The sequence below is a fragment of the Salmo salar genome, chromosome ssa25, assembly GCF_905237065.1.
Source record: "Salmo salar chromosome ssa25, Ssal_v3.1, whole genome shotgun sequence".
NCBI lineage: Eukaryota > Metazoa > Chordata > Actinopteri > Salmoniformes > Salmonidae > Salmo > Salmo salar.
In genome coordinates this window covers 12,293,104-12,305,763 of record NC_059466.1, presented here as the reverse complement: position 1 = coordinate 12,305,763, position 12,660 = coordinate 12,293,104, and the positions used below count along the sequence as shown (strand labels likewise).

Below are 12,660 nucleotides of genomic sequence, written 5' to 3'. Positions count from 1 at the left end.
TGTACTGTGGTTCAGAAGACATGACGGCTAACCTGACAACTACAGCAGATTTGTCCGTTTTAAATGGAGGAAGTAAGCCTTGTCACCTTGGCTGTTATCGGCACTACTCAGATGAGTCAGCCACTCCCGAATGTGCTTCGGTTTAACCATAATCTCCATTCAATTCTACAGCACTGTGACCGGGAACTTGGACAATCATAACATTTTGGGGGGGGATAATTAATTAAAAATATAAAAATTATACCTTTTTATTTACATAAGTATTCAGACCCTTTGCGATGAGACTTGAAAGTTAGCTCAGGTGCATCCTGTTTCCATTGGTCATCCTTGAAATGTTTCTACTTCTTGATTTGGAGTCCACCTGTGGTAAATTCAATTGATTGGACATGATTTGGAAAGGGACACACCTGACTATATAAGGTCCCACAGTTGACAGTGCATGTCAGAGCAAAAACCAAGCCATGAGTTCAAAGAAATTGTCCGTAGAGCTCCGAGACAGGATTGTGTCGAGGCACAGATCTGGGGAAGGGTACCAAAACATTTCTGCAGCATTGAAGGTCCCCAAGAACACAGTGTCCTCCATCATTCTTAAATGGAAGTAGTTTGGAACCACCAAGATTCTTCCTAGATTACTTCCGCGCAATCGGTGGAGAAGGGCCTTGGTCAGGGAGGTGACCAAGAGCCTGATGGTCACTCTGACAGAGCTCCAAAGTTCCTCTGGAGATGGGAGAACATTCCAGAAAGACAACCATCTCTGCAGCCCTCCACCAATCAGGCCTTTTATAGTAGAGGGGCCAGATGGAAGCCACTCCTCATTAAGAGGCACATGACAGCCTGCTTGGAGTTTGCCAAAAGGCAACTAAAGGATTCTCAGACCACGAGAAACAAGTTTCTCTGGTCTGATGAAACCAACATTGAACTCTTTGGCCTGAATGCCAAGCATCACGTCTGGAAGAACCCCGGCACATCCCTACGGTGAAGCATGGTGGTGGCAGCAACATGCTGTGGGGATGTTTTTCAGCGGCAGGGACTGGGAGACTAGTCAGGATCGAGGGGAAAGATGAACAGAGCAACGTGCAGAGAGATCCTTGATTTTAAACCTGCTCCAGAGCGCTCAGGACCTGACTGGGGCAAAGGTTCACCTTCCAACAGGACAAGCACCCGAAGCACACAGCCAAGACAATGCAGGAGTGGCTTCAGGACAAGTCTTTGAATGTCCTGAGTGGCCCAGCCAGAGCCTGAACTTGAACCCGGTCGAACATCTCTGGAGAGACCTGAAAATAGCTGTGCAGCGACGCTCCCCATCCAACTGGACAGGGCTTGAGAGGATTTGCAGAGAAGAATGGGATAAACTCTCCAAATACAGGTCTGAATACTTTCCGAATACACTGTATAGCGAATGATGTGCGTTCCTTGTCTGTACACAGTGTTACAGTGGAGGGGAAATCTACTGGCCTGACAGTCCCGTGGAAGCTCGGTCGCTGGCTCTGCTATGGGTCACACAGGTTCAATGAACCAGAGAGGATTCGAGTGAGGCAACACTGCCGTCAACTGTTCTGTTTCGTGAGGGCTGGTCCCAAATGGCAACTTATAGGGCTCTGGTCAAAAGTGGTGCACTATATAGGGAATACAGTGCCATTTGGGACAGCGTCACAAAGACAGGCTTTAGGTGTGGGACATTCTGATGTTTCTATTTGACCAATTAATTTGTTTTGTATCCCAAACACATCATACAGTTTGGGGTATTTGAATGAATGCAAAGGTACTGTATAATCATCTTAATACATATTGTTCTTTATCTTAGAAAATGAATTAGGAAAAAATCCTAAACTCTCAAAGAACAATATAAACTTTTTTTTTTAATGTCCTGTGAGAGTCTTCTTTAGCACATCTGTCCCCTGTTTTTATTCTTGACCATTGGCCTGTGTGTGATTTCCTCTTTGATCAAACCCCGTCTGATGGCTTCTAGCCATTGACCCATGCCGTGTGTTTGTAAAGCAAGTCTCTAGCCCCGAGCGAAAGCCTGCTTTTGTCTGTCCTCGCAAGACGAAGCTCTTTGCTTGGCGGACCAGAGAGGCTCAGGTTGACTCCAACCCATTCAGAAAACAGAAACTGGAGTAAGGGGAAGCAGGTGATGCTAGACTAGACCACAGAGGTGGTAGTTTTTCATGCATTGCTGATTTCTGACAGACCGTAAATCGAAGAGAAAAAAAGAAAAGGGGGATGTTTGAAAAGAAAAAAAACGTAAGCAGATTCCTTTTCCCGGCCGCAGCAGAGCAGACGAACAGTTCATAAGAAAAATAAGAAAAAAATGAAAAGAAAGTGAGCGAGGGCTGTGATCGACTAACACAGGTTCACCATAATCACATGGTGTGGATTTCCGCTTTGACACATTTGCTTTCAGCAGCACAGCAGGGCAGGGACACACCACATACGACACAAGCAGAGTTACTGTACGGAACTATCTGTAGCAGAGCTGCAATATGGTGCTGTGAAGAGCGAGCGCTCCACTCCACCATGCAATCCACCATGAACCTCAACAGGCTCCTGCGACAGGGCAGCCAGGACAGTTACATTATGGAGGGCTCTCTGAGGAAGAAGGGTCGTCTATGGTATCAGCACTCTCTGAAGGAACCCCATAACAAAACCAGTCAGAATGGGGGGACTACTCCCGGGACTCTGCCAAGAGGCTGGAAACAGGTGAGTGAGAAACCTTGGAAAGAAACAGGAAAAGATTGAACGGTTTTACTGTGTATCATTTCAGTCATGTGACCTATAAAGTTGCACTCGGTTTGTTATTCTTAGAGGTCATTGATGTTTGTAGATAGTATATAAAACTGTTTCATTGGCATCAGAGAGGTATACATGAATATTTACCAAGACCATGAATGTTTTACATAAGACAAACTAGTTCACTAGCAGAAAAAAAGGACTTGGAAACATACTGTGTTTTTAAGATTTAATTAACATATTCTGTCACATTATTTACCAGGAATATGATGAGACTGGTCTAAATATTGTTTATTTTACATTAAATGAATATATAATCAGAATAGTTATTTTCACTGTTTTTATAAAATGTATGAAAATGTATTTAAATATACTTTTGACTTTCCAGTCCAACAGAGCCCGCTCAAACTCCTTAGTGGATTATACTGACCCTCAGAGGTAAATACAAGCCCTTTGTCATTTGTATAGTGCACTGTTTGCTTGCTGTTTGGGGTTTTAGGCTGGGTTTCTGTACAGCACTTTGTGACATCAGCTGATGTAAGAAGGGCTTTATAAATACATTTGATTGAAATTTGATTGACTGTTAATACTATGATACCACCACAATTCTGTTTAATGACTCAAGTTATGACAAGTGTGTAACTGAATTTTGCCTGCACATAGGACTACCATTATGTTGCAAAAGCAAGACAATGAGACTTTTGGATTTGAAATTCAGGTAAGACATTTTAATCAGTCTTACAATTAATACAAAATACATTTAAGAAATATTTATCTGCGCCATCAGTCCTGCCTAGTGACAGAAGTATGATTCCTCTTGTTCTAGACGTATGGCATGCAGCTGAAGAAAAGCATGGCGGTGGAGATGTGCACATTTGTGTGCAAGGTGCAGGAGGACAGCTCAGCTGAGAGTGCAGGTCTGACCGCCGGTGAGACACCCACCTCCTACTTCCTCTACCTGTGGCTCAAACTCGGCGCTCTACTCACAGATCCGCTTTAGCTGACAATCGCATAGCGTTTGTTCTGGTGGTGTCAGGCTGTCAAATCCACAAGCGGCTCCTGTCACTATACTTAAAGTGGACATTGCCATTGGCTGCACGGAGTCGCATTCTGACAAATCCCATGCAGCCTTGTTTACAAGTTTGAACACTGAAATGTGAGATGTGATCTACAGTACACCCCGATTAGGCTGGTAGAAATGAATAGTTATGATTTTCAATTTGAGCGTCATTATTATTTAGCTTCGACACAGTTACACCTCTGACACTGCCAAAATATCAGCTATGCGGGTGTCGGCTATCGCCGCTTAACGCTTGATCTGATTGACTCAGAGAGACGGCCACGTTACACCCATTACAATACATGTAACTTTCACACAGAGGAAGGCCAACAACGCAAAGGCCTGACTACTCTTTCTCTCTCTGTCTATCTTTCATATGCTCTCTATCCCTCTTGCTCTGTTCACATAGGTGATGTTATCGTCACCATCAATGGGGTCAGCATTGAGGGGTCAAGCCATCAGCGCATCGTTGACCTGATTCGAGAATCCACCAACCTATTACGGTGAGTAAGACCTGCAATGAGACCCAAGCCAAAAGGTTACTGTCTGTAACTCTGAACAACATTGAGCATAGAAACATTTTGATGAACCTTGATATTGTACCACGGTGTGCAGAATTATTTGTGAGATTTTGTTTGGTGGCCTCCCAAATGGCACCCTATTCCCAATATAGTGCACAACATTTGAACGGAGCTCTATGGGCCCTGGTCAAAGTAGTGCACTATAAAGTGCCCTATGGGACATGGTCCGTATTGGCGCACTATATTCGGAGCTATTGCTGTTTGTGCTCATTTAGTCCCTGTGTAATCTCAGGATGGAGACGGTGTGTGGGACGGCGGTGAAGAGGATTGAGCTGGAGAAGAAGATGAGCTTGCTCAAGGTGTGTCTCTCTTACAGGGCGGATGTTTGGCTTCAGTAACACACCCTAGTTGAATAAGACCTTACAGTGGAAAATATGGGTGGCGTGCTCTGTGTTGTAGCCAACCACATAACCCCACCCAGCACAGCACAAATAAGCACACGTGACAGAACAACCGTAGCACAGTATTGAAACAGGTTTAGTATAGCTATATGTATTTTCAACACCATTTCATCACTAATCCTACATAGATGAATTGGGTCACAGGGAAACGCATCACTATAAAGGTCATGTTAAGTACTGTATGGCTGACCTCCGAGTCAACCGAGTCTAATCGTCATTCTGCGTCTTTGTCCACACAGCAAACCCTGAGAGAGAAAAGAGTGGAGTTGCAAGTGCTCACATTACAGGAAAAATGTCTTATGCGAGGTGAGGGGTTTTTCCCAGCTTTGAAACTGCAGAACTTCCTTTCTCATTTTGTTGATGTGAAAATGACGAGTAAATCGTTGATCTGTCTATTAATGAGCTTTGTTGAACGTCATTGTGAGAAATTGACTGAGAAAAAAAATCCTGTCAATCAACCACATCCTTTATAGTGCACATGAATACTGTGGTTGGATAAGTTCACACTGTCAACTAACTCCCCTTCTTTTGTCTCAAGGTAACCTGAATGACAGTTCTCTACACCCCTCTATGGACTCCCTGATATCTCCAATGTCTCTGTCAGGACACAGTGGCCACCGCGGCCACCGCTTCTCCAGTGACAGTAGCTGCCAGAGTGGGATGACGGAGGACAGTGACCTGGCCAGTGTGTTTGGCGACCTGGGCTCCCCGAGTCCATGCAGTGTGGCCAGTCCAGACGATATTTGCTTCTTCTCCAGAGACTTCACCGAGGAGGGGCCCCCCAGGCCCCCAGCCAGCCTCAGCCGTACCCGCAGCGGTAGCCTGACCAGCCGCAGCAGTTCCCTCTCCTCCCCCTCCCCCACATGGGACGCCTCCAGAGCCTCGTCGTCCCTGTTTGGGACTCTCCCCAGGAAGGCCAGGAGAGCCAGCGTCCGCAAACACATCCTGAAGTTCATCCCTGGATTCAACCACTCAGTGGAGGAGGAGGACACCTGAACTGAGCTATGAACGAACGCTACAGTACGTCTTTGTGTGATGTGACGTTCAATACAAACATTTCTTGCTGAGACAGTCCTAATATGGATGCCATACCTGGACTCGGGAAGAGACACATACTATATGAGCATTATGGACATGAGAAGCATTAGGAGGAAGCAAGCATTCTCCCTTTGACAAAAGCCTTCAGTTATCTACAGATACTGCGTGCATGATGGACTGCTTTGGTGTTGCACTTTCACACAACCATTTTCAGAGGATTTGTTCTTGACCAAAATCCTAGAGAAAACGGCATCAATTCTTAAAATTGCAACAATTCTTTGTCATAAAGAATGCAGTTATTTGTAATAAGGAACGCAAGAACTCAGTTCATGTGTGTGCAGCCAATGAAACAAAGATTGTGCTTGCCATTTCTAAAATTGTGACCATAGGATGTAGGGTGATGACTATGAATGAAAAGGCCCGATCTTCCTCAATTAATTATTTTGCTTGTATATAACTTAAGACATGTATGCGTTGCATATTTAAATGTGATCAAATAAGTTATATTGGACAGCATGTCTGGCAGTTTTGTCACAAAAAAGTGTGGTTAACTGCACAGTTCAAAACAGGATGTGGGCAGAGAAGGTGCTACATTCTTCACTATTTCTGTTCCCATTGCCACGTTTGGCTTGCTTATGTATCTACAACTTTGTCTTGATAAACTACACATCTGAAGTTTCCTGTAATTCAGGACATTTTTCAGTAACTTGGAGTGTCGTGAAATGTAATTTGTTTTATGCTTGCTGTCTTCATATTGCTGCTTTAATTAAGATTCAAAGAAAATATGTTTTGAAATTCTCTGAACACAAGTGACCTGTAAAAAAATGCACAAATAAACTGTCCCTCTTCACATATTCTCTATCTCATACTCTCATATTATCTTCTTCTGTTGCTTAAATGAAAGGGTAGGTAGCACAAACGTAACTTAAATGAAAGGGTAGGTAGCACAAACGTAACTTAAATGAAAGGGTAGGTAGCACAAACGTAACTTAAATGAAAGGGTAGGTAGCACAAACGTAACTTAAATGAAAGGGTAGGTAGCACAAACGTAACTTAAATGAAAGGGTAGGTAGCACAAACGTAACTTTAATTAAAGGATAGGTAGCACAAACGTCACATGACTTTGACCCGCGTCTGACTTGAGACTCAAATGGATAGAATTTTTTTTTACTTGACTTGGAGCCTCAAGAGTGGGGACTCCGCAGCAAGAGCCAGCATTGCACTCACAGGAGGTTGGTGGCACCTAAATTGGGGAGGACAGGCTCATGATAATGGCTGGAGCAATATACAGTGCATTCATAAAGTATTCAGACCCCTTGAATTTTTCCACATTTAGTTATTTCCAGCCTTATTCTAAAATTGATTAAATAGTTTTTTTCCTCATCAGTCTACACATAATACCCTCTAACAACAAAGCAAAAACTTTATATGTTTGCACATTTACAAAAAACTACACATTTATATATTACATTTACATAAGTATTCAGACCCTTTACTCAGTACCTTGTTGAAGCACCTTTGGCAGCGATTACAGCCTTGAGTCTTCTTGGGTATGACGCTACAAGCTTGGCACTTGTATTTTGGGCGTTTCTCCCATTATTCTCTCAAGCTCTGTCAGGTTGGATGGGGAGCGTCGGTGCACAGCTATTTTCAGGTCTCTCCAGAGATGTTCGATCGGGTTCAAGTTCGGGCTCTGGCTGGGCCACTATAGTACATTCAGAGACTTGTCCCGAAGCCACTCCTGCGTTGTCTGGGCTGTGTGCTTAGGTTCATTGTCCTGTTGGAAGGTGAAACTTCACCCCAGTCTGAGGTCCTGAGTGCTCTGGAGCAGGTTTTCATCAAGGATATCTCTGTATATTGCTCTGTTCAGCTTTCCCTCAATCCTGACTAGTCTCCCAATCCCTGCCGCTGAAAAACATCCCCACAGCATGATGCTGCCACCACCATGCTTCACCGTAGGGATGTAGCCCGGTTTCCTCAAGACGTGAAGCTTGGCATTCAGGCCAAAAATGTCAATCTTGGTTTCATCAGACCAGAGAATATTGTTTCTCATGGTCAGAGTCCTTTATGTGCCTTTTGACGAACTCCAAGCAGGCTGTCAAGTGGCTTTTACTGAGGAGTGGCTTCCATCTGGCCACTCTACCATAAAGGCCTGATTGGTGGAGTGCTGCAGGGATGGTTGTCCTTCTAGAAGGTTCTCCCATCTCCACAGAGGAACTCTGGAGCTCTGTCAGAGTGACTATCGGGTTCTTGGTCACCTCCCTGACCAAGGCCCTTCTCCCCCGATTGCTCAGTTTGGCCGGACAGCCAGCTCTAGGAAGAATCTTGGTGGTTCCAAACTACTTTCATTTAAGAATGATGGAGGACACTGTGTTCTTGGGGACTTTCAATGCTGCAGAAATGTTTTGGTACCCTTCCCCAGATCTGTGCCTTGACACAATCCTGTCTCGGAGCTCTATTCCTTCAACTTCATGGCTTGGTTTTTTCTCTGACATGCACTGTCAGCTGTGGGACCTTATATAGACAGGTGTGTGCCTTTCCAAATCATGTCCAATCAATTGAATTTACCACAGGTGGACTCCAATCAATTTGTAGAAACATCTCAATGATGATCAATGGAAACAAGATGCACCTGAGCTCAATTTCGAGTCTCATAGCAAAGGGTCTGAAAATGTAAAAAAACTTGTTTTCGCTTTGTCATTATGGGGTACATTGATGAGGAAAAAATGTAATTCAATCAATTTTAGAATTAGGCCGTAATGTAACAAAATGTGGAGAAGGGGAAGGGTCTGAAACTTTCCAAATGCACTGTAAGTGGAATGGTATGAAATACATCAAACATATGTGTTTGACGCCATTCAGTTTTCCTGTTCCAGCCATTATTATGAGCCCTCCTCCACTCAGCAACCTCCACTGATGCGTTAAAAAAAACTATTGGCTAGTGAAATGCACACTCGGCAATGAAATTTTGACTACAACTAAGTTACACAGGCATTATGATGGGATCTTGTGCAGCTGCACTCCAAATTGATGATTTCTTGTGTGCTGTGGGCATGTGGGCAGGATTGAAACAAACCCAACCATTTACTTTGTGATGCAGTCAGACCACAAGTTTCACAAAACTCTGTTTTGGATTAGATTGACATTGTGACCAAAATTATCCTATTTGGTCGCTGTAGTCAATTTTGACAGTATAATAAATGTTTCTGACTCATATCAATGACCATAGGCTGATTTCTAAATGAGAAGGTTTTTTTAGGGGCAGTTGCTCTTTAAAATTCAATCAGATCAAGCATGAACCAGCGATAGCAGACACCCACATAACGGATATTTTAGCGGTGACTGGCAGTGTTAGAGGTGGAACTGTGTTGGATCAAATTGGTGAGAAGCTGCTCTTGCAGTCATACCACGTTTACATGCACATCAATATCCCATTATTATTCTGGATACTGAAGTATTCAGATTTGTTTGTTGACTCATAAACATCATATCCCATTTACAATAACCTGAAAAAGCTTGTGTTCCGGTTATGAGAAACCCGGATAAGATGCCTGGGATATGCTGATTTTAGACGGGATACTGTGGCATGTAAACATCTTATCCCGTTAACTGTTGTTTTATGTGGTCTGTGCGGGTACAGTTTCGTGTTGTGTGATGTTTGCATCTGATTGTCAAACAAATCACTTTAAAAAGTAGGCTACCTGCGCAGTTTGATCCAGCATAATTCCGTAGTAATTTATTTTGCTGATACTCTGAACTGGACAATATAGACTACTGGCCACTTTCACCCCTAATTTAGACAGGTTTGGAAGGCCATATTCTAATTTCTGACATTTGGAAGGCCATTTGTTTGTTAACTATAGTTAAAATATGAACTGCATGTATCTATCATAACTTGTTTCCTCAGAAGACAGTAAAGTAGTGCTCACCAGAATAATGTCTTACACCGATAGAATGAATGCATTAGTAATCTAGTTAACACCGGTAAAGTTGTCTGTTTCGTTTAGGAACCGGGGAGAAAATGCAATAACTCAAACAGTGGAAAGATTGGTCCTGTGCAAAATGTCTAAATGTCATCAGTTTGACCGGTTTTAAGGTAATGGAAAACGATTAAACACGTTTCTGATAACATTTACATTTGAGTCATTTACAGACGCTCTTATCCAGAGCGACTTACAGTAGTGAATGCATATATTTCATACATTTTTTTCTCCGTACTGGTAAGACATCAGTTCGTCTTGGGTGCATATTTTATGTGGTTGAAATACTGTCTGCTTGCATAACAGTGCCAAAGATAACACATTACCTGTGCATTCACATCCTAATCGAGGTGTTGATTACATCTCACATTCCAGTGTTCGAACTTGGTAACAAGGGATTTCTGTTAACGCGACTTGTGACAACTCTAACACAGTTCCACCTCTGACACCATCAAAACAACCGCTAAGCGGATCTGATTGAATATAGCCATTAATATTTTGGAATTATATCAAAACCTACAATTCCACACCGCAAAAAAAGTATTAAATAGAGGTTCACAATACCTTAACAAATGTGAAAATAGTGTCCAGATCGCCTTTCTTAGGTTCAGCAGTTGGGTTCTGAAACAAAGTAATATAGTTGAAGAAAAGGAACACTACAACAGTCAGGTAAGAAGCACTTACAAGCAATGCCTTTTTGATGGCTATGATAGCCTCACAAACTAGTCAGTACGGTTGACCCAGAGCCATGTATTTAGAAATATATGGCTCTGGGTTGACCTAAACCAATAGACTGGAATCTGAAAGCACACCATTGGGACCCTGCCAGCACTCCATCCTACTGGGCACACATCGGTTGAATCAACGCTGTTTCCACATAATGTCAATGAAATTACATTGAACCAACGTGGAATAGACGTTGAATTGACATCTGTGCCCAGTACGATGCTTACTCTTCCATACCATGAGAGACCAGATTAACCCCTCACCAAGTGGTAAGTGGGTAAAAACATTGAGCAAGCCAAGCCAGTAAAGAATCCATATTATAACCTGTCACGCCTGCTCCCGCTCTCCCTCCCTGGCGCTCGAGGGCGCCAGGCTGCCCTGCATTACGCACTCCTGCTTCCCTCGTCACGCGCATCAGCGATTCATTGTACTCACCTGGACTCAATCACCTGTGTTATTTCCTCCCATATATCTGTCTGTTCCCCAGCTCTGTTCCCCGCTTCAGCATTAATTGTCATTTTGTTACCCGGTTGTGACGCTGTTCCTGTCCTGGTCCATGTCTCTGTTATATTAAATGTATGCTGGTCAACTGTCTTTTGACCGTCGCAGCTATATGATCTGATGGAACTTAACCATCAACAGTAGGTATTCTTGTTGGCATCCCCCAAGGAACCCTTAAAGGTCCTGAACAGTCATTCTGATTCCCATGTAAAATAGCCTTTTGAGTGACTAAGATATCACCCATAATATTTGTTTTGGATAGAAATTACAAAATAATATTATACCTACCAGGAAGTTTGAAAAACACAGGCTAAGCCTATGTAAAGCAACTTGGATACAGTGTTGCAGTAAAATAATCTCAAGTAAATGGTGATACACAAAGCAACTCAAACAACATTGAAATTGCATCAATGATGTATTTTTTTTTTAATACATCTCCTGTTTGGCATGTCTCTTGTGTTGACATGACAACTGCATCTGAGCTTTGAACAACCCTTCCCCCTTTGTTCCATACTGGCTGAAGACCTAGCTAGCCAGTAACTAGCTAACATCAGACACAGTTTACCCATTGATGAATAGGGTAAACCTTTAATTTCTATTTGTGGACAACCTACAGTCAAATTCTGCCACCTGTAGAGTAGCTATCTAGATGTATAAACCACGCCCCTCTGCAAACAAACCTTCGCCAATGTTGGTTACAAGGCAGTATTTTAGGTAAACGAATATCATGTTACCATTGGTGTATTAAAACCATTTGAGCTGACAGCTGTTTTACACTGTTTCGATATGGCTTCAGTCATCAATCTAACAAGTGGGCAATATTTTATTCATGTAGTTGTGTTTTCCACCCCAAGAAAGCTATAACTTTTGGCTTTCACCTGGAATTGTTTATTTATGTCTGAGAAAAAAAACACTTTTCAACACATATGATCTAGTACACAATAAAAATATAGTACCAGTCAGAAGTTTGGACACACCTACTCATTCAAGGGTTTTTCTTTATTTTTACTATTTTCTACATTGTAGAATAATAGTGAAGACATCAAAACGATAAAATAACACATATGGAATCATGTAGTAACCAAAATAGTGTTAAACCATGAAAAACAGCCCCAGACCATTAATCCTCCTCCACCAAACTTTACAGTTGGCACTATGCATTGGGGCAGGTAGTGTTCTCCTGGCATCCACCAAACCCAGATTTGTCCCTTGGACTGCCAGATGGTGAAGCGTGATTCATCACCTCATAGAACACGTTTCCACTGCTGCAGAGTCCAATGTCAGCGAGCTTTACAAAATTCCAGCCGACGCTTTCATTGCACATGGTGATCTTAGGTTTGTGTGCGGCTGCTCGGCCATGGAAACCCATTTCATGAAGCTCATGACAAACCGTTATTGTGCTGATGTTGCTTCCAGAAACAATTTGGAACTACAATAGGCAATGAGTGTTGCAACCGAAGACATACCATTTTTACGCAAGCTAAAAAAACAGTCCCGTTTTAGCTTGTGTGGCCTACCACTTCATGGTGGAGCCGTTGTTTCTCCTAGATATTTCCACTTCACAATAGTAGTACTTACAGTTGACCGGGGTAGCTCGAGCAGGGCAGAAATTTGACAAACTGACTTGTTGGAAAGGTGGCATC

At 42.8% G+C, this 12,660-nt stretch overlaps 1 protein-coding gene across 1 annotated transcript; it reads left to right on the top strand.

Moving 5' to 3' along the window:
- The first annotated feature begins 2,041 nt into the window (after nt 1–2,041).
- Nucleotides 2,042–6,664, top strand: LOC106586170 (cytohesin-interacting protein). The gene is made up of 8 exons (XM_014173105.2): nt 2,042–2,700; nt 3,119–3,168; nt 3,394–3,448; nt 3,557–3,659; nt 4,200–4,293; nt 4,604–4,670; nt 5,012–5,078; nt 5,311–6,664. The coding sequence occupies exons 1-8, from the start codon at nt 2,368–2,370 to the stop codon at nt 5,766–5,768; spliced, it is 1,227 nt and encodes a 408-aa protein (XP_014028580.1). The 5' UTR covers nt 2,042–2,367; the 3' UTR covers nt 5,769–6,664.
- The last annotated feature ends 5,996 nt before the right edge of the window (nt 6,665–12,660 follow it).

Coding starts and splice junctions, on each gene's coding strand:
- LOC106586170 (XM_014173105.2), top strand. CDS start 2,368: ATGGTGTGGATTTCCGCTTTGACACATTTGCTTTCAGCAGCACAGCAG. Junction 3,660..4,199: donor GAGTGCAGGTCTGACCGCCG/GTGAGACACCCA, acceptor CTGTTCACATAG/GTGATGTTATCGTCACCATC. Junction 4,671..5,011: donor AGAAGATGAGCTTGCTCAAG/GTGTGTCTCTCT, acceptor TTGTCCACACAG/CAAACCCTGAGAGAGAAAAG.